The sequence below is a fragment of the Scomber japonicus genome, chromosome 21 (assembly GCF_027409825.1).
Source record: "Scomber japonicus isolate fScoJap1 chromosome 21, fScoJap1.pri, whole genome shotgun sequence".
NCBI classification, from domain to species: domain Eukaryota; kingdom Metazoa; phylum Chordata; class Actinopteri; order Scombriformes; family Scombridae; genus Scomber; species Scomber japonicus.
The window spans coordinates 20,762,334-20,789,239 of NC_070598.1; the positions used below are offsets into that span (position 1 = coordinate 20,762,334).

Consider the following 26,906-nt stretch of genomic DNA (forward strand, 5'->3'; position numbering starts at 1 on the left):
CGAGTTTGCTGAAACAGGAATGTTTGCTGGTTTGCATAGAGAGACGGGAGAATGACGTCAGGGGCTAATATTTCTGCATCAGCGGCACTTTAACAGTCTTGATCTCTGCTATATGAGAGGACTTCTGGATGATGCAGCTGGTGGTTCCGGAGACGCTGTCCTTCCCCTGCGCCAAGTTGGTCAAGGCCATGGCGGCGTTGATCTCCTTCCAGTACGTCTCGTCTTTGCCCTTCACCTTCTCCTTCTGCGCAGTTCCGATGCCACCGCTTCCACTGATGATCACGCAATCACGCACAGGAAAGAACAAAACAGAGGAGAGTTAGAGGTCAAGTTCAACTTCTAATAAATGAAGAGAAATTATTTGATCTGCACTGCAAGGTAAGGGACTGTATGAAAATTATTAGGAGAGGGGGAGGGGGAAAAGGGGGCGGGTTATGGAGAGTGGTCTGAATTTTTTTAGGAGAACAAGGGAAAGTCTCCTGTTTTCTTAATCAGTGACAGTTACTATGACATTTTTTTGCAATTGCTTATTCCACTGCTAATGTGAAACTTGAGCTGAAGTAAAAAAAATGGACAATTCAGTCTTGAAACCAGGTTTGAGTTGAGAAATTAGGGAGGAGGATGTTGCAATTTCTTTCTGGGCCAAGCAGAAGGTCCAGAGTAAATATTAAAAGAAAATTCTGGTTTATTTGAACCTGATGTATTTCCCATAAATCTGGCACTAGGGACTCTATGTGTCCTGCTAACTTCGCTCCGTTATTGGGATTCCAGACATTCAGGTGAACGAGGCCTCGCATATATCGACGGTGATCCGGGCAACCTCCGTGAGTCTCCTACTGCTTTAAAAATAAACATGATTTCTACATGAAGTGCTTCAAAAGTTTGTGAGTCTGAACAAAGGTAAGCAAAGGAACTAGCCGCCTGTAGCAGCACTGTGGCTTACTGCATAGGTAAGTACATCTGCGGCAGTTTACACATCAGTGCATGTGAGGTAGTGCATAGCTCAGCATCTGTTCGTGCTAGAGAGGTAGTAACTTAGTAGATGAAATAAAATGTGCAAGTTTCCAAATTCAAGTATAACATGACAAGATGAACACTACATTTTTATAGACTATCCCTAGACGATAGATACTTACATACTCTAATTCCTTACATAGTTATGTTGTAATTGCATTTTTCCTAACAATGTGGGGCTGAACTTTTGGGTCCAGCCGGATTCGCTCTTTTCCTCCAGTTGATTCTACGGAGGTGAAACGATGTCCAGCACACCAATTCTGATAAACACCGTAAATCCATGTGTACTGTAGTAGTTACACAGCTGGGATTACTCTCACCCGTGGACACTGCTAAATTTTCTAAGTCTGGCAGCAGCAGGTTCGACTGAAGGAAAAGTTTTTCCTCCTCACCTCTCAGGAGAGCAGTGACCAGAGTAACAGCAGCAGTTTCTCTGAGGTAACCTTTACTGCACGTTGACTTTTTTACTGATGGCCTTGTTGTCTCCTCTCTGTGTTCTCCACCTCTAAGAATTACGGTTGGTCATTCAAAGTGAAATGACTCACATCCTTGTAAAGGTCCATGGGATAATCCATCATTACACTTTCTAAGTTTCCTTACACTCCTTACACAGTTGTGAAAGTCTCATACATGTAAACAAGCCAGCGTGCATGGATGAATATGTGAGGGGTTCTGCCAGCAAAACTGCCTCAGATGTAGTTCCCTATCCAGTTAGCCATAATGTTGCTACAGGCGGCTAGTTCCTCTGTTTACTTTCATTAAGACTCAGACACAAACTGTTGAAGCGATTCATGTAAACATCATGTTTATTTCAAAAGGTAGTGGGAGGTTGACAGAGGTTACTAAGATAGACGTCATTACACACAAAAGCCTTGTTCACCCAAATCTCAACCTGAACCTCCTGAATCTCAAATAATAGAGATGCAGAGAGCAAAGCTGGCAGGACACATAGAGAGACAACTGCCACATTTATGGGAAATACATCAGGTTCAAATAAAGCGGAATTTTCCTTTAATAAACCTGAGGAGAGTCTTGCTTTTTTCAAAAGTCAGACATGAGGTTCAGCCCCCCTCCTCACCCCAATAATATCCGTACAGTCCCTAAGAGAAAACGTCCACTTACTTGTCACATTTACTTGATCCATGGTCTGTGGTTTCTGAAAGTACAAGAAGAAAAAAAAAGGTTAATTTTGCAGAGTTCTCTGGGGTCAATGAGGATTTATTGTAACCTAGCTGAAACATGCAGGCTCAGGAGTGTATGTGTGTGTGAGTGAGTGAGTGAGTGAGTGAGTGAGTGTGTGTGTGTGCATGGTTTTGTGTGAGGTCCGTCTGTGTACACTATGTCCTGTGCAAACATGTGTTGCTCTGTTTTCTCTCTTTACTCAGATTCTGGACAAAAAGGACATTTTGCATGAAGCCGTCAAGAAACAAGGTGACTAATAGGATTGAGTTGAAAGATGCTGCTTATGAGTCATAAACTCCATTCTCTAATATTTTGTTCAAAAACAAATGGGCCTCAGCCAACGTAATTGAGTTGTCTGAAGAAATCAGATTGAAAATGACTGAGCGTAAAAGATTTGAGTGGGAATGAAAAGGCAGAAAGTGAGTCAGTGAGAGAAAGATGGATGCCTGCTCTCTTTTTTTTTCTCTTCAAATGGGAGCAATCTTTATCTCATATGTAAAACATTAGTGGGGAATAGCAAAGTCATTAAACAATGAAACCAAACTTCTCTTCAGGGCAACCAGTGTGTTTACTTCAGTATGCTCTTAGAAAAAGACCATGCGCACGTCGGTGTGTGTGCGTATGTGTGTGTGGGTGGGTGAAGGAGGGGGTTTATTAGTTTGTGTGTTTGCACTGAACCTGTCTTCTGTCTTGAGTCCAGCTCTAGGTGAGTTTTGCCCAGCAGTGAATATGATGACACAGGCTTGGCGTTTCATGAGGCATTAAAAGAGAGCAGAGCATCTGGATTTTCTAGCTGTGCAGCCTCCAGGCGCTCTCTTTAAGTTAACTAAACACACAGCTAAGGCCCTGTGACCTTTAAAGAAGTTCAATCTTGACCAGTTATAAATGACTTGCTGACTTAACATTCAAAAAACAGCAAATTGAAATTTCCATTTAGCCCAAAAGGTAGCAAAGAGTTCGTCATACCTACAGCATGTCCCCCTTAAGTGAAACAATGAGTCTCTGCTCTCTTGCATGTGATTTTTTCATCAACCTTCCAGATGTCCCACCACAAACACATCACCCAGGGACACCCAGTCGCCTGCACCCCCCACACCACATTCCCAAACTTAAGCAAATGTCTAAACCTGAACTGCCGTTTTAACAAGCCCTTCCTCGCACCACCGTTACCGCAACACAACAATCGACGGGCGTTCCTGAGCATTCCCTCCTGCTAATGAAAATCTGCACCCTTCATTTTCACTGGAATTCATTCCCATGATTGTTAGAAGGGACTGGAAAAGGTTGCGCAAGGACACTGTGTCCGGAGTTTAGCATCGTCACAGACAGCCACAGAGAGGGAGAGCCAAAAACTCCAAACTCCTCCAGCGTTGGAGAGAAAGAACACACGAGATTTTACCGTTCTGCTTTGTCACCTCTAACCTCGCCAAAGCCCTCTATGGACTTTCCAAAGATCTGGATCCAGTGTTCAGGCTTTTGCAAGCCGCCATAAGTGCCTAATTATTCCCAACAACTTGCTCTGTTTCTGCCTTGTTTTCCAAAAATGTTCCTGTGTAGCGTGACCCACGCTGACAGTACTGGGTTTGCAAGGCTTGGGCCCTGATTATGAAATTTCCTGTAGTTTTCCCCCTTCGGTCTGTAATAGGTGTATTCCACAGAGAGAGGTAGACTTCACTCTTAAAAATTTTCTCCTGTTGATTGTTCTTAGACAGAAGAAGTGAGGAATGTGTGCGCACGTGTGAGAGAGGGAGATGAGGACATGATAACCCAAAAGTACAAACCACAGAATGAGATTTTCGGTTTTAGTCAGTCAAAGCCTTCCAACAAAAATCTTCACATTCCCGTCTGGCCACAACTCCCTGCTGTCCTATCATTCTCTCAGTCTTTATCTCCCTTTATCAGCAAGTCCTTCTCCTTTATTGATATTCCTCCCTCCCTCATCCTCTGTCCTCCACTTGTACACCTCTCACCGCAGCGATTTGCTGTAATACCCCCTGATCCAGGTACTTGAGACTGACCATTCTCAGGCATGCCCGGCCAAAATAAACGCAGTGTTTCCTGTCTGTTTTAATTAAGTGTAACTCTGTGCTATGTCAAGAATTAGCACTTCTTCCATAATTTCAAAGGCTGTTTTCGAAAGATCTTGATATTATCCATCTCTTTCATCATTTCTGTTTGTTTCATTTTCAAAACTTTGATATTTTGCAGTTATTTGGCCTAAACTTCGAAAATCAGACAGATATTTGAAGGGTGTGAAGGCATCCTATCTGCACTCTATCTCCATCTACTCTGTTGATTGTTGCCAGTGCTCAAAAGCAGATTGGTCCTGATTAAAAAATATGCACCATTCTCCATAATCACAGCGCTGTAATTACAGGCCAATTACACTGTTGTCATGTGTTGTTTATGTTCCCCCGAGATATATTAGCTCTGTGTTTACTGCCACGATGCTTGGCATATGAATTTGTTGGTGACAGCAGCAAGAAGGTCTACTGTAGTGACATCAAAGACAAACAACATGCGGGGGAAAGTGGCTTTTCGTGTGTTGTGAAGTCACTGTGGGTTGTGGAGTGCAATGTGTGAGTCTTTCCATCCACAGATTTAAGTGTTTCCAGTGTGTGCGAGACAGCCACTGTCCAGATGCTCCATTCTGAACATGCAAAATCTTTGTTGTTTTTTATAAAAATGTCTAGCAAGTTGAGAAGCTACCTTAACACCCAGAACCTTCTCTTGCACTGGGACACCCCTCCTTGCGATTAGGAACCCCCGGACCCCAGGATAATGGAAATGCACCACTGTTCACAAAAACTCAATTTCCAAAGCCCTGTGCCTAAAACATCTAAAAGTCAGATTTTTTAAAACAATGGCTTTGCCAAAGACTCTATTAATCGCCAGTAAATCACGGAGGACTTTTTATTATCCTCTCATTCTTTATTCTGTATTTTTTTTAGGTTTTTTTGCTTTGCTACTTTGCTACTGAACACTCAGTCCACTTTGCTGTTGCCTTTGGGCTTCATTGACAGTGGGGTTTCACGGACCGCCAAAGGGGAAAGCTAAGAAGTCTGATGGTTTCTGGAGTCATGCTGGAAGTCCAAAAATACTAGCTCACTTAACATCACCGCGGGGTAATGGAGGGAGAGCAAAGAAGAGGGCAAAAAAAAAAAAGAGAGAGAGAGAGAGAGAGAGAGAGAGAGAGAGAGAGAGAGAGAGAGGAAAAAACCTCTGACTTGTCTTAACGAAAACTTGGTGAAAATGAGGGGAAACAAGCAGGGGCTGACAAATTAGAAAAGGGAATGAGGTTACACCTGTTAAGATGACTGTGGAGGAGAGTGGTTGACTATCATCATTACCATCTGCTGCTGTTGTTAGCAACATACAACAATAAACAATGCAGGCCCCATTGCACAAACCAAGGGCTGGGCTAAATTACACAGACAAATAAACACACAAACACGCACACATTTTATATTAGATTTACAGTGCGTGGCAGGCTTTTAGCTGGTGGTCTCGTCTAAATTTACTGGGAATAAGTGTCAACTCTCCACACATTGCCATGTTGAAAAAAAGAAACACTAAGCGGCTTTACAACATTACCACAACCATTAAAAAAACAGAAGAAAATGCTTAAAAAATCAAACAATAAGAGAAAAGAGAAAGAAGATCCATAACACTCATGAGTAGGGATTAGCTCTGTAGCTAGAACCGTGAGTTGAATATCTTAGCTTAGCATAAAGACTGGAAGCAGAGGGAAACAGCTAGCCAGGCTGTTCAAAAATACCCCAACCAACACACCTTAAGCTCACTAATGTTTAAACAATTAAAATGTTTTATCTTGTTTGTTTAATCCATACACAAACAGCTGTAACTATATCTTAGCAACTAGCAACCAGGTGCAGTGATTTCCAGGTCTTTCCGCATGTTGCATAACTTCCCATAAAACTGCAACTTGTTTATTTTTTCATTGTGGTTTGTGTATGGATTGGACATCGAGATACAACACGTAAAACAGAGCTTTAGAGGTTGTGGTGGGTGTATTTTTTAATTTTAGAAAGAGCTAGGCTAGCTGTTTCCCTCTGCTTCCAGTCTTTATGCTAAGCTACAATGATTAACACCGAGCTCAAAAGCTTTACAGTTAATGTTAAAGTATGAGAGTGGTATCAATCTTCTCAACTACCTCTAAGCAAGAAAGCCAGTAAGACTAACTCAAAAATGTCAAACTATCTCTTTAGGAACTTGAATGTGGAAATTCAGTCCTAAACTTGGGATTGAAAAAAAAATCTTTAATCAACGTCAGATTGCGAGCTTTACCACATTATGAGCAACAACTGCCTGTTATTAAGACATTAACACATTTACATATTTAGCCAAAACCATCTGCTGATGAAGAACATGAGATCTAGTTTAAAGCTCTAGAAACGTAGCAAGTGTACCTTGAGTCGAGTTAGGATTATTTTAACAGACTGTAAAGATCAGTTAAAAAAAGTAGAGAAAATTTGCTACCATTTTCTAATAAGGCACCCTTTACAAGCAGTTTAAGCTTGTACCGTATGGCTTTATTAAAGATTGATAAACTATTTATTGATGCTTTATAGATCCGTTAAAAGTCGTTAATAAGAATACTCAAAGAGTTGTCAGGTTGTAAAAAGTATATCTTGCTAATGAGTCACTAATAGTCAAGTTATTGCTAACAAATCATAAAGTTTACATTTATAAATGTCGTTAAGTCATTGACAAATGTCAAGACAATCAGCAAAAGTTAGTAGCCACCCACAATAAGTCTCTGATAAAAGGTTTTTAAAATAAATGATCAATTCCACAGATGTAAGATGTAAATGTTAATAAGTGGTTGAATGGTCCAGATACCCTTCAGCTATAAAAACACAATAAAAACCCATGAGCTGTTCTAAAAACCCTTAATTAAGCCCTTAGTTACAACTTTTAAACCCTTTACACTCATTAGAAGGTGGTATTAAAGTTTTATGTTCCTGGGCTGAAGGTGTAATGAGGTCTTTTTTTAAGTTCACCACGACTAGAATAAGAAAATTAGCCCACCAATGGAGGAAGATCAATAGTTAGAGACACACACACACACACACACACACACACACACACACACACACACACACACACACACACACACACACACACACACAGTAAGACCCAAATTCAATTGTTGCAATAAGGAAATGAGCTAAGCTGATTTCCGCTGAACCACCTGATGAAAACCAGAGTGGTTGCTGCAGACTCGCCAATCTGCTCGCTGCTGACCTGTGCAACCGCAGTACCGGTCAACATGAGAACAGATCATCAAGCCATTAGGAGGCCCTGATCAAGATCTATGGATGAGTCAGGAGTTACTGTCATCACAGGTCAGTCATAATGCAACGCTGGACAAAAAATGTATCATCTGATTTCACCTCCAGGAATGCCTGTCTCATGAGGTGCAATTTAAAAAATGTAAAGTCACATTAAATCTACTGAATGTGCAGACGTGTGCTGCTCGGACTAGTTTTTTTTTAGCCAAGCCTTTCGGCCCCAACCAAAGAGGAAGTGACGAATGCTTCGGGCGACGTCTATTGATGATATCTTTGATTTGACAGAAATCCAAGCCACAGAGTGAGAGCTCACGCTTTTGAGCTTTTTTTTCCAGATCTATCTTTTATATATTTCTCAAATGATCTGTGCCTTTTATAATGTCAAGAAGAGTCTGTAAATGAAGTTAGAGATGCCTTGGCACTCCGCTGGCGTGCACTCTGCCAACACTACTGTTATATTACCCCTCCCAGCCATTTCTCTCTCTCTCTCTCTCTCTCTCTGTCTCTACGGGTGGTGAATATGTCTGAGTCTGAGGCTCCAAAGAACCAAACTGTCAATTCCACTCAGTTAGCCAAAGACATCATACACGGCGTGAATTTAATGCCTTCTCCATTTGCCCTGACAACACTTTCATCACTTAAAAAAATATTGAATAATTAGCTCTTACACCATTAAAGAGTACATACACAGGCTGACACAGGCAGTTTCTGAGCCACTGCCCAAAAAACGACTCCTCTCCTCTCCTCTCCTATCCGCTGCATTTCTTTTTCTGTGCTGCTCTTTTTCCGTGTCTGCCCGGCAGATGACACACTGGTGTGGCTGCGGTTGGGGCAGATAACCAAGAGCCAGCAACGAGGATTACGCTTTGTGTCTTCTTGCTAGATGAAGAAATAATAACAGTGTTTCAGATGTTTAAACACTGCCAGGTTGTCATTGTGTTTACGAGTGCCAGTAAACAGAGTGTAATCAGGGCCCCCGTAAATCAGCCAAAATGAGAAGAGCGTCTTGACGAAGAAGTAAATACATTGTCGAGGCGAAGTGTGTGAATATCTTCTTTATATGTGCGTGTGTGGGTGTGTGTGTGCAGGCTGCCAGGGTGTAACAGACAAACAAAAAAAACAAAAAAAAAATAGGAACTAACAACTTCATCATCATGAGAGAAGAGCGGGGTTTCAGATTTGGCGGGACAACTGATGATTCATATGAAAATGATCGTCTGAAAAGATTGAAAATGAGACGGCGATAGTATCTGCGGATCAGAGAGCTCACACTGCAAATTCTGACTTCATCACAACAGGGACGCATCGCTGGAGGAAAAACAGCCCTGATGTTGAACAGATGAGCCCCTTATCACTGATTTCGATATTAGAACAGGTACGAGAGAGACTAAACAGGCGTGACTCCTCTCTGCTTCTCTGCTTCTCTGCTGGACCGTTTCATCGCAGGTTTCCCGGCAACATCCTCCGGGATGAATGACTGTTGTTTGCGAAAAAACACCAAAAACACACAGATTAGTAAAAAAAAAAAAAAAAAAGAGAAAGAAAAAAAAAGAAGCAGAAACCACGAGTAAACATTATTCGGATTTTTAAATGTTTTCGTGTGCCCAAAAATATCCTTTTTTTTGGGAGCTGGAGGCCAAATGATATGTTTGCGGTGCACTCACTGCATCATTATGTTGCAATTTTTCACAGTGGTAGGTTGAATTGCCCTCTCACACTCTTCGGGGATTTCTGTGTGTGCGTGCTCTCTGTCCTCGCAAGGTCACACCTCTGCTCTCTCATTAAACCTCTCTCCCTCCTCCGTCCCGTGGGAACACAATGGCAGCCTATTGTTCTAGACACGGCTCGCTTTTTAAAATGGAAACAATTTGTGTTTTATACAGAGCAGGGCAGTGCGGCTCGGTTTCCCTGACTAGGCAGGCAGCTGTGTTTTCTGAATCTGATGACCTGTGTGTGTGTGTGTGTGTGTGTGTGTGTGTCCCAAAAAGCCTTGGCGTGCTGATGATTTTAAAAAACGATCAGGTTGAGAGGGCTCATTATTCCGCACTCTTCCAGTTCTATGTTAGGGAGTTACGTATAAACAGTGTCTGTGCCGATGTTTGTCTGTTAACACTTCTCCGCAGAATGACGGCTAGAATGAACACTGTCTCAGTCTGCTGCTGTCTTCTCTGTTTGCCTCACACCCAGCCTCTGTTTAGTGGTCGGAAGCCAATAACCCATCTTCCAATGACAGAGGTTCACCATCAGGGTTTTTTCTCTCTTCCTCTCTCTCTCCCTCTTTCTGTCTTTTTATCCACCTTTCCATTCGCGTGAAGCTGCACCGCAGTTTAATGCCAGGATTATACCTCACCTCTGCCAACTCCCAGTCGTTCCCACCGTTGGACCTGCCACACCCTGAATGACACTTCGCAGTCTTTCTTATGCTTCACTAAAGACTCCACACTGAGTGCAAAAAAAAAAAAAAAAAAAAAGATTTAAGAGTGGTGGAAGATGATTTCACATACAGACACATGTGTTATGTATCTGTGGATTCTATTGTCTCCTATAGTACACACACACACACACTCACACACGTGACGACTGCAGTTTTACACTTGTTAAACCATCACTGACTGATTTATGACACACTTAATCTTTTTCTAATGTTTTTTTCTTCTTCCCCTAAATAGTTTCCATTTTGTTTGCTGAGGTTTTGAGGTGTTAACTTTGTAGAAACAATGGCTCGGTTACTCTGAGCCATCTACAGACCTCACTGCCTACGGGGAGCCTTGAAGACGGGCCAAGAGTGCCACAAGATTTGTTCAGGTCCATTTTATTTACTGTACAGTACACCATATAAAACATGGTGTACTTTTTTTTAAATTACTTTTGCACAATGTCAAATCAGAGGAAACATCAGCAAACATCAAAACTGTGTGCTGTGTACACAGGTTTTTTAGGTTTTGCATCCTTTAGATATTTTTAGATACTGCAGGGCACTTTTACTGGTACTTTATTTTATTATTATTCATTACATATCTCAGTACAACTTTTGGGGTATTTTTAGTAAAACACATTTTTAGTTTTTCCATTGATAGTTAGAGATGTTATGTGTGGCTGTCTGTAACTAAGCAATGTCTAGTGAAGGATCAATAAATCTATCTATCTATCTATCTATCTATCTATCTATCTATCTATCTATCTATCTATCTAAAATAAATACTATGTGTATATATATATATATATATATATATATGCAGTATATAGTACCAGTCAAAAGTTTGTGTATCATTGAGGAGATTTTAAAGCTTTTTTTCCCTTGTAAGTTAAGTTGTTTTTGTCAAATAAATGTTTTTTTGAGGGTTTTTTTGTTTAAATTTGGGTGAACTGATCCTTTAGCCTTTTACTCCCAGCCCAATTTATCCTGTTCCTAAAACAGCCTCTTAGCAAAATGAGGCCTGGCCAACTGTTTTCACTTTGGTGGATCTCCCTATCTTAGTGAGAAGATATATAACAACACACACACACACACACACACACACACACACACACACACACACACACACACACACACATGCACACACTCTCATTTCTTCCAACCACAGCCTCTGTGTGTCTTAGTCACTGCCACCACGCTGTCTTTCTTCTCCCAACAGGCCACTGCTGGAGAAACTCAACTCTAGATCTGGATGGAACAAGTGCCTCCCTCTCCTCCTCTCATCCCTTCCACACTGATTCCTAAAGCCCAATCTGAACCCAGTGTGTCTTGGCAAAAGCCGCTGCCTTGGAACAACATCTCCCCCTCTCCTCCTCCTCACTCCCCCCCTCTCTCTTTCTCTCTGTCTTGCCTTTCTCCCTTCCTATGAAACTGTGGAAAGAGGTAATCGTAGCCAGTGTATCCACATCTCTGGATTCCTAAGATGAAGAGTCCTCATCAATCACTGTCCGGGAGTGGCTCATTGTCACAGAGCGACCCACGTCGAGCACTGTCTTTCCCGTTGCTCTGTGGTGTACAGTAAATTACACTGTTGCTCATCGGCCAGTGAATGCTACATCATAGTCTTAAATCAAACACTACATGCACCATCCCTCAACATCGCTGCTGTATAAATCATCACAGTTGGGTTCCTCTTTGGAAACGACACAGGAGAAACATTAATGGTGAAGGAAATCCAGTTAAGTATATCTTGTTAGTCGAAAATATGAAAACAGTCATGATAGAAATCTCTCCCTGTATCATTCACAACCATCAGACCTTTCTACCTTTCTACCCCAAGACAAGAAATCCAAACATTCTTCTCTCTCTATTTTTTTTTTCCACAGTGAGATTACTTTTCTTCCATTCACCTGGACGACTCCGCTGCTCCTTAAGTGCCACTGAACTCTCCAGGATTCAATAACTGTCTGGCAATCACCGTGGCCTAATTTGAAAGGCCCTCAGGATCTCGGCGGCTGCTGTCAAACACGGCTGTTTTCGTTGAACATATTTAAAAGAAAACCGCGTGTTAAACTGCACCTGACTTAGAAATAAGTCACATTAGTGCTGTAAAATAAAGGCGACTGTGCCGCTTTGGATGGCCAAAAAGTTCTAAATCAGATACTGCTTGATTGGAAACTTTCAAAGCAGACACAGTTTGTCCCTGTGCAGCCTCTCAGAAGTGCTAGCGTGGCTGTTGACTATCGACAGTCTTAATAACCAGTCAAATACTGACAAAGTAGACGAAAAAAATACTACAGATGCCTTGTGAAACTGTATTTTTTGACATGGCTCAAGGGATAGCAATGTCGGTCTGTCAATTGTCTACCTCTTCAGTCCAGACCTATTAGATGGATTGACATTTACTACAGATACATTTCCTCCTCTGGATGAATTATCATCATTTTCAGTGTCAGTGATCCTCAGACTTTTTATCTAGCCATGGCTGGATCTACCATACGGGCAATCTGGGCAAGTACCCAGGGGCCCTTGAGCAGTAAGTGACCCTCAATGATAGGAGGAAAAAATGTGTTTGCTCTACAGAAATATGACACAAAGGTTGACCTACTCTCTTGATGTTGATAAGTATGGTCACTGTCAGAAACCTTGTATGTCCAAAACAAAATATGGAGTTAGAAGGCATCATCCAATCAGAAAACAAATAAAAGTTGTTTGGCAGACATGCACTTCAGTTGGGGTACAAGTGCAACCTTGCATGTAGTGCCATCATGGGGTCAAATTTCCGATAAATAATACAGGCTATAGTTTGTAGGTAAAATGAATGCCACAACTCCTCAAAACCCAAGCCAAGTCCTCAAGTCCTGTTTGCCACCTACTATATGAAGTGAAGGGGGTTTACCCCAAAGTTAGCAGAACACAAGGTCTCCCCTGTGTTCCCTGACTACAGCCTGAATGCTGAAACACTAAAGGTAAATAACATTGACTACCATTGACTTATTACATGCTAGCATACTGGCAATCCACATTTCGCTCAAAGCACCAATGTGAGGCGGTACTTACTGTGGCTAAGCACAGTCTCTCTGTCTTGTTTATTATAAAAATATTCATTAACTTAATTTATTAGAGGCTATTTTCTAAGAGTCATGAAATCTGCTGCCGACCACTGGCTCGCTTCCACTTATCGCTACTTTTCCACATCAATAGAAGCACTGGCAGGATCCCTACATTCACCATCGGGCTACTGTACTCAGCTGCAACCAGAATCCATAAAGGAGAGAACCTGAGTAAACTTACTACTGTCAACCTCGTGTAAAATGTCTGACCGAGATCTCTCAGTCTCCATCCACAGAAACATTGGGACTTATTTGGCGTATAATGATCTATATGATATCGGACGGGGCGAAATCTGGTACCGAGCAAGAAGAAAAACATTCAGCCACATTCCTGCCATTTAATATCCCATTAAAGGGTAATTTGGCATGAAACGCCTGGCATGTGTGATGGAATTCTACTGCTCCTTGTGTTCAATGAAATTCCCCACAGGCTTTGGACTGTAGGTGTGTGTGCTTGCATGTGTTTGTACTGGACGTGTGTGTGCATTTGCTTGTATGAGGCCTGTGAATGGTACATTCGTGCGTGCATGTGTGTGTGCAAGTGAGTCCTTTCAAGCCAGCAGAAGTTTAGTTTTCCACTGGGGTAAATCTACACTCTCCATCTCCTGCCACGTCTGACTGCCCTCTGTAGTCACAGATAACACTGTGGGCTCAGGCTGCGGCCACAACAGCCAACTGGCCCATTAATGGACTTTTAGCCAATGGGATGATGGTTGCCAGGCACGCCACTTTTGCTTTGACCAATCACAACTGTTTTACAGGCAGGAATTCGGTAAAAGAATGTGCCAAGAGACACCGTTTGTATTCTTTCTCTCAAGTTCAAATTCTTTTCCTCCCTACTGACTGAAAATGTCAGACATTTTGTCATTGTCAAAAAGAAAGTGGGGGGAACATAGAGAGAGTTTAAATCTGATTTATTCTGTCTTCTTTCCCCTGTATAGCTGATAAAAGTATAGATTTATGTGAAATGTGCTTCTCAGGGAAACATTTTTCTCTGATTATAAAAACACAAAAAAAAGTATTTGTAGAAAAAGTAAGAGGAATGTGTTCACGACGAAAAAATATCTGGAATGTGCAGCACACAGAGGAGAAAAACTGCTGAGGAAATGATGCAAACCCGAGCTTAGAACCATTCCTCTCTGCCTCCCTTCTCTCATTTGTTCTGTCTGCATCGGCGAGATCAGATGTGGAATTAAAATTTCATTTTCTCCACTTTTTCTTTGTTCGTTTCTGCGACCGACCGATCGGATCGGAGGGCCCGGCAGGTGTTCTTCCCCATGAGTCAACACCGCCTCCGAGAACTTTCCATGTGTGGATTCAAAAGCTTCTCGTTGCATGTAACAGAGTAACACTTCTGTAAAGGTGCCAGAGCCCAAGAAATCCAAGAGGGAGACGTCAGCGCCAAGAAATTATATTAACCATAGAGATAAAATAGTTACTCTCTATTAAAAACAGCAGTCCAGCCAGGTGAATTAATCCTTTTTTTGGGGATTTCTCTTATTAAAGTCTGGTAGAGAGGGAGTTACAAGTCTCTCTTGGTCTATCCATCTCTTTCTTTCTTTCTCCATCTGTGAGTCCCAGCAGGTGCTTCAGTGTGAAATAAGCCTGACGTTCGTTCAGGTCACAGGGTTTTAAGTTTTTCGATCAGGAGGACTGTAACTGTCGCAGTCGTTGATGCATTTCATATGAGCCCACGCACACGCCCCCACCCTCCGGCGGAGACGACTTCACGCTCGGATAATATGAAACACATTTGTCCATGAAGAGGAGCTTTGAACGGAACACAATAAAAAAAAATAACCCTGCTCTTCCCCCCGCAAAGCCCTCCGTCACTCCATCACCTACACCTTCAAAATCCTTCCCCCTCAGGGTCCTGTCCGTGCCGACACCGAATGTGAAAACATTACTGTATTGGTTATGAAGTCCACCTGAACAAAGGCTCTGTGTTCTCAGCTGAAGAAGAACACTGGGACAGATCTGACCCTGATTGTTCGCAGCTCGGAAACACAGCGAAAGCCTCGCGGTGTTGTGTGATCCGCGAGAGCCTGACACCAAATTCTACACGCTTAGGAGAACATCGGTGTCAATTAGATCACTGTAAAACATTGTGAAGCTGGTTCTACTTAAACACAAGTCACCGCTGGCTTATAAAATGTGCAAATAACATGATTACTGTAATCAAACGTAAAACTACAGAGACAACATATGAATTTAGTTACATTAAAAGTGTGAATGTAAAGTGTGAAGGGCTGCAAATGAAGCAGATACAAACTTTCACCATGGTTCAGAGTGTTTTCATTGTTTTTCACATTGGAAACAACTGTGACTTAATTTAACACATATTTATGAAGACGCATAAGTTTCCATTGAGCGTTGTTTTTTTCTTCTTCAAACTAAAAAAACAGAAGGATCCTTGGAGTTTGAATGCATGCTGGGAAGTCTGCTGACATACTAATCATACTTATCTTAATCTATTAAGTGAAGCGAACACTCGGGGGCGCATTTACTTAATTCATCGTATCAAGATTTGAAGTCAGAAGAAGTCGTTTCTGAAATGGCTGAAAATTGAAAATGAGATTTAAAGTTGGATTGGATATTATGAAGATATTATAAAAGATTCCACTGAATTCCTGTGCGATGCTTTACAGTGATTATATCCCATTTATTCCTGTCGACATCCAATCTACATTTTCCCCAAATCATTTTGCAATTTGTATTCCATTTTTTTTCCCACCTTATTTATTTATTTTTTTCATCAATTTGAGAGCTTACAGTCTAGCTGGAGGAGGAAGTGCCGTCCAACAAAGATGACCTAAATAAAAAACACGTGAAAGTAAGTCTGTAAGGCGACATTTTTTAAAGGATTACTTCCTTGTGAAGACTTCGCTGTGTGCCAGGACACAGTAACACAGAGCGGAACATACTGAGCTGACCGATGTGAAAACATTTTATTTAAAAAGGCATAAAAAAGAAAGAATAAAAGCAGGAGGGTTGATGAAATCTTCGTACAATGCTGTTTTTTACTCTGTAAAAAATTAATGGCAGCGAGTGTGTTTTCCTAAAAGGAGGAAAACGAGCCGGGATACTTCAAACTCCACCGAGTGGAAAAACATCAGCAGCGCTAATGTAAAGTAGATACGCAGCCCAGATCACTGGCATTAACTTCTTTAACTTATGCTGCCACTGAAGAGGGGAAACTCATGTTTTAATCTGTTTTTTTATTTTTCTTTTACTTCACTTTGTCTAAAAAAAGAAACGTGTGCTTTAATGTTTCATACACACGCAGTCTGCCGTCACATAAACACACAGCCCGTTTGCCCCGGCTCTCTCAGCAGGACCTCATGGCAGGATCAAAGCATGCCAAACAGTAGTCTGAAAGTGAGCATGCTCCACATGGCCTTGTTGTGTCTGGCCTGTAAGAGCCTGGTCAGAGGAGCCGGCTGGGGGGAATTCCTTCTCTACTTGGCTGGAGTGGGTGAGAGACAGCCAGTGTGCTTGCGTGTGTGTGTGTGTGTTTGTGTTTGAGTGTGTGAATTTCACACTACATGAGTTCCTGTGCTGTGTGTATGGGAACGTATGTGTGTTTTTGACATGCTTAGGGCCTTATTTAAATCTAATAAAGCACAGTTTTAAGACTCTGGGACTTCTTGCATCTCCATTTCAGTTGTCACAGTAATTGCATCCATCCGAATAAAAAGTAAGAAGGCAGGAGAGAACAGTGTGAGATGGCAGCAGCAGTGTAATATCAAGAAAGGCAGGAAGAGAGGCAGCGAGCAGACAGTTGGAAATAATGGACCAGCTGCGGGAATTAAAACAAAATGTGCAGATGGAGGGGGACAAAAAAAGAACAAAAGTGAAGTATGTCGTGTGTGTGAGGGAGACTCTCGAAGGGAAAGAATGCAAGAAATGTGGCTCCTTACCAGCCCGATAAACAAAATTCGCCTCAGCCTCAGAGGAGGACGGCGAGAGCAGCTCGTCGTCGTACTCGTTGGAGCTGAAGGAGCCGGAGTGGTTCCTCTTGCGCGCGTCCATGACGGCGTTGGCCACCATGACGTGGCGCAGCGAGTCGTTCAGGTAGCGGTGAAGCAGGCTGCTCTTGTACTTGGGCGGAGACACGTAGTCCTCGGCCAGTGAGGCGGCTTCGGCGGCCGAGCGCAGCCCCGCTCCCATGCCCATACCCATGCCCATGCCCATGGCCATGCCCACCATGGAGGAGCCCTCCTTCTTGATGACACTCTGGTACATGGGCTTGTTGAGCTCTTCGGGGCGGTTCTGTGTCCTCTGAGGGTTGTCCCCATCTGAGACCATGATGGAGAAAAAGCCATGAAAAAGAAAAAGATTTAGATTTTTAGATTTAGAATAACAGCAGTGCATAAATACCCACAGAAAAGAGTATTTTCTTGTATTTTTCCTTCTTTTTTTGCTCACCTGTGACTCAAAAACAATGTACGCTACTTACTCTACATACACATACTGATGCATGTATAATTTACTGTAGTTTCCTGAGCTATTTCATGAAAAACAACATTTTCAATAGACACATTTTATGTCAAGTTCAAGACCTTTTATTTGTCCCCGAGGGGCAATTGGTTCTGCCGCAGCGGCAATAAAAACAACAACACGGGGCGAGACACACGAGATAAAAAAAACCACACGTACATAAACACATCATAAAAAACACACATAAATGCAGGAGTAAAAGGTGAGCACGTAGAAGTAGAAAAAGTGAGTGGAGAAAAAAAGAGGCATGTTTGGAGATGTGCTGATGCAATGTGTGCTTTACAGAGTTGAGGATATGAAAGATAATTTATATCTGTTAGTTCTGAGGGCAGAAACTTAAATTCTAAGTGCCGAGGATTGGATGCTGTCAGATATGATGGATTGTGCTGTCTTTTTAAGCTGAGTGCCAATGATTTCGCTACTAACTTTCAACATTATTGGCACTCGGTTAAAAAAAATCAAAAAAAAATCTGCACAACAAACAGTTTATGAAAAGCAGAATCCATCATATCTGACAGTACCAAACCCCCAGCACATCGACTTTAACTTTCTGCATCTGGATTTGTGTCTCCTCATACAGTTTCAATGCTACCAAGATGATTCATATGTCAAATCGTGTGTAACTCTTTATAAATGTGTGCTTTTCTTATTGGTAAAGAAAGTCCCCATAGGCAACCACTGTATTTATAAAATAACGCCATCATACACTACAAACTCCACTCGCATTTCAAAGTACTCACTGTTGCGCTGATTAACTGTGAATAAGCTCACTGTGATGACAGTTCAATACCGTAATGCATAAAAGTCCTCTCCCATTACATCTGTGACTCAGCCAGAACCTTCACTCCAATTAGTTCTCACATGTCTATAATGTCATCCAATCACATGGGTTTTCTTCAGGAAGCGTCTCTGTACTTTCGATTATTTTCTACCTTCTGTGCGTCCCATGTTCATCCCTGCTGACTGATTCAGTCTGGTTAGTATGAGCTAATCTTCAATCTAAATACCAGTGCAGGGAGATTTCACCCTGGCTGCTCTCGCCCTCCCGTTGGCATCACCTCAAGAGCAGAAAAAACCCAGCTGAGACTTTAGACGTATTACCGAAACCATAACGGATGGTAGTCTACTTCCTCTCTCCATCCAAAAAGCACATTGCCCCTCGATTCCCCCTGCAGAAATAAATAATATCCAGGGCGCTCTGCTCTGCCGAAGAGATTGAATTAAAGCACGGATCCCTACCTGATGAAAGGAGCGGGGGTTGGGTGGAGGGGTGGACGGGTGGAGGGGGGGGGGGAGATAAAACACCGTACTGAAAAACCAGATATCCTCTGGCAGGAGGGGAAATCAAGGAGAAGTTCACTTTCAGATACTGTCTCTGCCAAGACTGTAATTTTGTAATTTGGGCAGGTTGGACTTTTGATTCAGTCTGGGCCAAATTAAAATTACGGCTCCCACATATCAGAAACACATGGAGGTAGCGGACTTGCTCCCCTTCCTGCTGTCTGTGCTGTCTGAGGGGAGAACTCAGATAAAAGGGCTACATCTGAACGTCCACTACAGCATCCTCTCTAAAACCACACACGCGATAATAAGTCTGACCTATACGATCCTACGGCGGTGTCGTGTTACATCAACGTCCACCGTCCAAACATCTTCTCCTGGGTATACTACTGATACAGAACAAGCTGGACCCTTTGAGAACAGTAAGAAGAATGTATGCTGGGTCAGTGGGGTCAGGTCTGGCCCCATAAATAGCATCTGGAACAAAAGCATAGGCTTTAAAAATAATGGAGGGCCTTTTAGTGTATTGGTCAGAAGTGGGAGCAGGCTGCGGACAGCTTCATAACCATAATGTGACAGGGAGAAGAGTCAGGGAGATATACACAGCCTCCGGTGGTACCGTGGCCTGTGGCGGACACAGTGCAAACACCATGCACACATTCCTCTCTCAGCCGCACGTTTGGCCTCTCCTCCTCCTCCAAAAATTTAATTAGAGATCACTGACACCACAGCGCTCTTCCTTTCTGTTCACTCTCTGCTACGTGAGTGTGTATGTTTTATGATTTTTTTTTTGTTTTTTGTTTCCTGACCATGTTTTCTGTGCTGTCAGAGAGTAGAAAAAAAAACAAAAAAAAGACAGTCGCTCCCTTGAGAATCAGCATGTGTTTGCAATAAATACACGGCTGACAGAGAGCTACTCATTTACAATTGTAGGCTGGGAGACAGAGGTTGGCTCAGCGGGGTGTCTTAATGACAGCGTGTCTCAGCCCGCCGGCCTCGGCGTCTCTCGGCCGGGTCGCACGCTCGCCATTTACCGTATATACACCCGGAACACGGCTCTGCTCAGCGTCAAGCTGCTTCAGGATGGGGCAGAGAGGCAGTCTGACTGGCCTTTGGCTCCTTTTCATGTTATTATGCTACATTTCAAATTTCAGGGACGCATGAAGGATGATGTAAGGCGGTCATTCTGTACAAAGAGCATCTGTTTCATGCCAGGCTATGTGACCAGTCTGAGCCATTATGATGTGATATCTTTGAGCTGATCATCCATCAAACTGATGGAGGGAACATATAGGGGAAGTAAGTTTTCCATCATAATTAAATATACAGTATACCTATGTTAAATGCTGCCAATCAAATGCTTTTTTTTGGTTAAATTTGACATATAGACTCAGCAGCAGCAGGTTACAATAGAGCAGATAAGTAAGCCCAAAGTGCTTATGTCACCATTAAAAGCAGCATTAAATAAGATGGGTTAAAGGTCAAAGACAAAAATCTACTGTTGTTCTGATCATGAGGTCCCACTAACCCACTCTGTTCACCCTGCTGTGTACTGTATGTACTGTACATTCACCTTCAAATGTCCATCATGTATACACAATGGACCAAAAATAGCAGCTAATTAAATTTTGCCTGGAGGGCCAGACACCAACCAGTGCTCTTAATTTGATGGGTTAAATTAATTTGTAGCAAACTGTAGAAGAGGAAGAAAAATGTATGTAGACACAGTATCAACTGATATAATAACGGTCTAAAAACAATATCACCAGGTTTCACAAATGGGTAATAATCAGCAAAATGAAGCCCTCATTACTTCAGTTAACACTGTGATTTACACAGAGGCCAATGAAAACTCTCTGTTTGCTAAATTAAGGGGGGTCAAGAGGTGCAGAAAATATCTTTCATTATGTTTCAAAGTAAAAGCATGATTACAATTAGTAATATAATAACTGATATTTTTTATTTGATTAAATGTGGCATTTAATTGGCAAGTGGCTGTGAGATAAATGAGAAAATATCTTCCAAATCCTGCATCACTCAGTCTTTGAACTTTAAAACTTGTCTGCTATTATTTCTTACATTTCCCCGAAAAAAAAAAGCACTTAAATGATGTTAAATGATCACCAGCTCTCTGTCCTCGAGTGAACATGAAGTTCTCGGCAGCCTCGGGGCAGTTGCACATGTTAGTAGTTCAGATTTGATCAGGGGAGGGAGGGAGAATAGGAATGCTCCACTTTTAACAAACTCAGACTGGAAAGTAAAGAGTGAAGATGCTGTTAAGATGCTGTAGCCGAGCCGTACCGTCTGAGCAGCTGTCGTCACTGCTAACGCTCAGCCTCTCGGCGTTGCCCTGCACGTATTTGTTGTAGAGCTTGATCCTAAGCGCCCAGCTCAAGTCTGGCTGCCTCACCGTGTTCTTCAGCCGCCTCCTGGCATTGGCGAACCAGTTGGAGACCTGAGAGAAAAAAAGAGAAGGAGAAGGAGAAGAGAAGAGAAGAGAAGAGAAGAGAAGAGAAAAGAGGAGAAGGAAGCGGGCAAATATATACACATTATTGCTTTGATTCCAAACACCTCCACATCCATAGCAAAACAAAGACTATCCTTTATGAAAACGTCTGCTCTCTTCCTGCCATCGCTCTCATTCAGAAAAACCAAGAGAGACAAAAGCAGGAGACAGAAACAGAGTCAGGTTGCAGACTCACTTTTTAAGAAACATCCCAGACGCTCCGGAGAGACACCCAAAGCATGCATCTTTTCTATGTCAACGCTATGTAGAAACATTTAACACCCACCCAACGCCGGACGGCCAGCGAACGCAACGTTTCATTAAGTAATGTTCCAACCGAGATGTACATCCCCGATGCTTATTCTGGACTCACAGAGCCTCCCTTCAATAATAAATTTTTTCCAACACTGTCTTCAAGATGCAATAAAAAAGACACTTGAGCCGGCGCTCTTCCTTTCACTGGGAAAGGAGACCATTAGATGTTATACTAGAATAACTTTTCATGCTCAATAGACTTCAAGCGGCTTATGAAGGGGCTGGGACGGGGGCCTTATGCTAGAGTACTTATTTTTCTGATCCTCTCTTTCAGTATCGTGTTTCTCGTTAACTGAGACCATCCCACATCCCCCTTTTGTCTAAAGCCCAGCGCTGTGGCACACCAGGGGGAAGGCGGCATCTTAGTACATGTGGCTTTGGATGGAAGAGGGGGGGGGGGGGGGTGGCAGGCGAGGTGAGATGAGGCGAGGCGTAGGACGGCTCGCTAATGAGGGTTGGAGGAATCAAGGCTGTCAATGAGGTGAGAGAGAAGAGAAGAGGGAGGGAGGAAGGAGGGAGGAGGAGGATGGCAGATGACACCTAGAGAGATTTTTTTTTTTTTTTTTAAAGAAGAGGACACAGCAGCCAAACCGGCTCTTTCACCCGTATCCTGTCTGCACTGTATGTACCGTAGAAGAGACGGCATGCAGGCACGGCAGGCGAGCTATGGCCTGGAGGAGTTTCAGACGATGATGGAGAGATGGCACCGAGCTATTAGCGGAGACTTAGAAAGTAATAATTTAAAACGTTTACATGGAAAAAGGAGCTGTTGCGCTTAAACATGATAGATTTACAGTAGTTGCTTTAAACATGCGGTGCCAGGTGGGTGTTTCCAAGGGGGGAAAATGATGTGATGCAAAAGACGTGATAGGCGCTACATTGCTGGCAGAGGCGGCCGTGGTTTGTCTGGATTAAACAGTGGAAGAAGCGGGTAGTCCTGAGCTGCCGTGACTGGATAAGCAAAGAAAATAGTGCCATCTAGGACTAATGTGTGTGTGTTTCTAATTGACTTATCAATTAGTCTGAAAATAAGAATTAAAAAAAAACACAATCTAAAAATATTCACCTTTTATGTCATTTTTAAAATTTTGGAAACTACTACTATCTTACTTCAGCTGTGGTTCATTTCTCTGTTTATTTTCACTTTCTGTTTCAACACTAGAGACACTTTCAGCAACACAAGCATAAAAATCTCAAATAAATGGAGTAAAACTTGCAGATTCACTTACAAATCTCTGTAATAACCTCCCTCATGTCATACAGCGCGATGAAAATCATTAATTATTTCATCCACCCCACCTGTCATCACCCCTCACTCAATTTCAAGAAATCACCCGTCGACCTTTGACACCCCTGCTGGTATTTGGGTGTTAGCTTTAAATATATACGTGTGTGAGACTGTGTGTGTGTGTGACTGTGTGTGTGTGTGTTCAGAGCATCCCAGTGTCCAACACAAAGCATTCCTCTGCACTCTGCTCACCCTCACCAAAACAAACAGCTCCATCAGGCCCCAAAATGAGAACCAGATTAAGCATCGTGGCTGGCGGCCCGAAAAAGCCGCCGCAGACTTTCTGAGGCCGTATCAGTGACCTTGTCAGCCAGATGATACTGTACATACACAGCTGCACGTGCCAGACACAGAACACACTCATAGTCACCGCCGGGTTATCCTCTCAGTGGTCAGTTTTACAGTTGCCGAAAAGTCAAGTGAAGTCCTGTGTTATCAGTAGAGGGTGCAATAGAACTGGAAGTATAGGAGAAGCTTATATGTAGAAAACCAACATCTGCATTTCCCAACCTGTGGATTTGGACTTCCAGGAGGTTGCGTGATTAAATATGGGAGGTTTTGAGGTGAAGAAAGGAATACGAGAAAAATAAAGTGGGTTATTTTCAGTTTTTCATGTGAAATACTGAATAGTTGAAATATCTAAGCTGTATGAAATGTGTTCAAATGAAACAATACAAGACAAGAAAATCACTTTCTGGGTTGGATTGCTTACAGCTCGTAAACGTATCTGTGTCACGGGTCAGCAAGTGCCTTTTTTTTTTTTTTTTTTTTTTTTGTAAAAGCCAAAAATGTCAGCAACCACAGACCTGGATGACTCCTCATTTTATTCATAACTTCACTCATATTTTTGTATTTGTGAGAAATGTTTAAAAAAACAACCTCCATGCCAACTGTTGCATTCGTAGAAGGTGGAAATAATATTTCCCTGCTGCATGAGTGTTGTAAAATAAACAGCTCAAGATGTAAAAACACGTTCTGCTCACAGCCCCCTAATTGCAGATTCAAGCTCAAATCCAGCTTTTCAGAGCCGATTAGACAGACACTCAACCGCAGAAATAATTCCTCTTTTTTCCCCTTCTTTTCCTTTTTCCCCTGCACTCACGACTACTTTATGAATTCCCTCACTTATTCAATATCACTTTTTTCTTCTTCTTGCACCTGACCAGCAGCTTAAGAGAGAGAGTAAAGTCTAGTAAAAGCTCGCTCTCACCTGCACCAGGGTCATTTGTGAGCCGAGGGCCAGCAGGATTTTCTCCGTCTTGGTGGGGTAAGGGTTGTCTCTGTGTTTGTAGAGCCACTGCTTGAGCGGCCGCGCCATGTCCTGCAGGGCCTGGCGCTTGTGTCGCACTTTACCGCCGCTGGGCCGACCTCTGAGGAGGAACAGGGAGGATCATGTCAGCCAGGAAACATATTAATACAATGCACATAGAAAACCTAGATATGCATGGATATGTCATTATTTAGACACATTTTTGGCAGCAGTTTTAATCCAAACCTTGGCTATTTGTCATGTTTCTATCTTTTTACATGTATTATTTTTATTTCCACTCTTTTATAAGAGCACAGGAATAAATGCATATGCAGAATAGAGGATGATTTGACATGTGTAACTTCATCCTCAGCTTCAAAATGTTACACAGACAAAATTTGCACGTCAAATTGAGAGAAAATCTAGGCTAAAACTCATAAAAGAGAATTAGGATGATGTTGCTTATTAAAGAGAACCAAACAACGTTACACAGCTGCAAGTGCAGTCCTAAGTGGACCGGCATGTTGTCTGAATTAGTCAGTCATGACACATAAAGTGAACACTATACAGTATGTAATTTTCTCACCCGAAGCCCTGCAGAGAGTCTGGATTAAAGGAGGGAGAGACACAGAGGTTTAGCGAGAGAAGTGAGAGAAGCAGACAGAGTCCAGAGAGAAAGAAAGAGAGAGAAAGAGAGAGAGAGAGAGACTACGGCCACTGGCAGTTTATTTTTCATTGCGTAACCCGCAAACCGCCAACACGTCGCAATGAAACAAACAAAAACATTTTGCTCAGGCCTGCACTTTTGAAAGATTAACATTTCACACCCAGGAGGAGTGGATCAAGAACAATGTAGCGTGGGTCAACGCTGCAGCCAAACCACCACACAAGAGACTGACAACAAAACAAAACAAAAATGAAGAAATTATACTTCTGGTTTTTCCCTTTACAGAAAAGAACTCTGATACATGTCCAGAGGATGCTACAAAAACATCACAGTGATAAGAATACACCATGAAAAACACACAGTGCAGCAAGCGTGGTGAGAGCAGCTCCTGTCAGCTCTTGTATAACAAACTCTAAGAGATAAACAACTAAAAAACAAGGTCAAATCATTATAAAATCATTATCCAGAAACACAGACACCCTTTAAATCCATACAGATATATTGAATTCGATTCTATTGAAGTGTGTCTGTTGTTTTTCCTGAGCTGTGAGAGATTCAGTCTCACCTGTAGCTTCAGGTTTTATGAACCTGTAGATGTCAGTATGGTGCTGTGCTCCGCTTCTCCCTTTATCTCTCCAAAAAGCTCCACTCACTGCAGATGTAACATATTTTAGTCTAGCCTCAAGTCTGCCTGAGGTTCATGTTCTACAAATATTTTCCTTGTAATCTAGATCGGTATGAACATCCTAAAGTACATTTTTACTCCGTGTTCTTTGCACTACACACACACACACACACACACACACACACACACACACACACACACACACACATACACACACACACCTCTGATTGATAATTAATGTTCTTCATTAGCACTGATGCTGCCCTCAAGGCGGCACCTTACACTCCTGTTAATTCACTTACTCATAATATTCCTCCTGATTACTGAAGCTTCCTCCTTAAGGAGGCTTTTTAAGGTCACTGCTATCCCCTCTGTTCTCTCATATGCTCCCAATAAACGTGCATAAACAAAAAATAGTTGGGCTTGATGTTTTCTTACACCTGTTCCCTGTCACTGAAAATAAAACTAAATTAAATAAAACAGCATTTAAAAAAAAACACTAGACATTTATGTGATTGACTAGACCACACAGAAAGTTGAAGGGCATATTTATTTATTGGAAACAGATGGAGACCTCTATAACACACGCTACTGAACAGGACTGACCTACTTATTAATTTGAAGATTAGGTGTGAACACAGACACCTAAATTAAGAGCAGATTGGGAAACGCTAAATATGAATTCTCTGATCTATCAGATCCTGTTTCATTGTAGAGACATGAAGAAAAGTCAGACTGGATTATCAAATTGGGGTTTCAACCTCGAGGTGTAAAGTATAAATTTTAGTTTTCAAGCAGTGCACGAGCTTCTTTGAGGATATCTAGCCGCGCGTAAAATGTGTTCTTTTGTGGGCAGATGCATAATTACGCACAGCAACAGAAACTATTTTATCAACTCAAAGTTGAATCAACAGTAATCTATAATAACCCAAGACGGCTTGTACTCATATAAGCAGATCACCAAAATTATTTAATAGGAATTTGAGCCAATCAGCTTTATCTAAGCTTCATTATTTTTTTCATATCTTAATTTTGCGCAGAAGGTGGAGAGATAATCTTTGAGCTCTGACATCAAGTCCATTATTGTTGTTCACTGTCTCGCTGTTCTAACTTGCGCTGGGTGAAATAACCGTGAAATACAAGCACTCCTCATCAGTAACCCCCCCCCGGGGGCTTCCCGCACTCCGGTTAATCCACATGTTAACACAAGCCACACATGCTGAGCAGCAGCGTAACACACAGCAGAATGCTCCACATACCCGCTCCGCCTGTGTCTGATGGCCTGGTTGTCTCTGATGGTCTGGTTGCTGGAGAGGAGGTCTGGATGTTGCCCGTCGATGACTTCTAGGTAATTTCTGCTGCTCATTTCGACCTCTTTCGCCTTCTCCTCAAAGAGGACCTGGCTGCTCAGCTTGTTAAACACAATGGTGTTCAT

General features: G+C 42.3%; 1 protein-coding gene across 1 annotated transcript; it reads right to left on the reverse strand.

Moving 5' to 3' along the window:
* mkxa (mohawk homeobox a) lies at positions 1 to 26,906 on the reverse strand. Its single transcript, XM_053342660.1, has 6 exons — positions 26,731 to 26,906; positions 24,141 to 24,300; positions 21,123 to 21,276; positions 16,961 to 17,338; positions 2,137 to 2,170; positions 1 to 272 (listed from the first exon to the last, which is right to left on the reverse strand). The coding sequence occupies exons 1-6, from the start codon at positions 26,904 to 26,906 to the stop codon at positions 65 to 67; spliced, it is 1,110 nt and encodes a 369-aa protein (XP_053198635.1). The 3' UTR covers positions 1 to 64.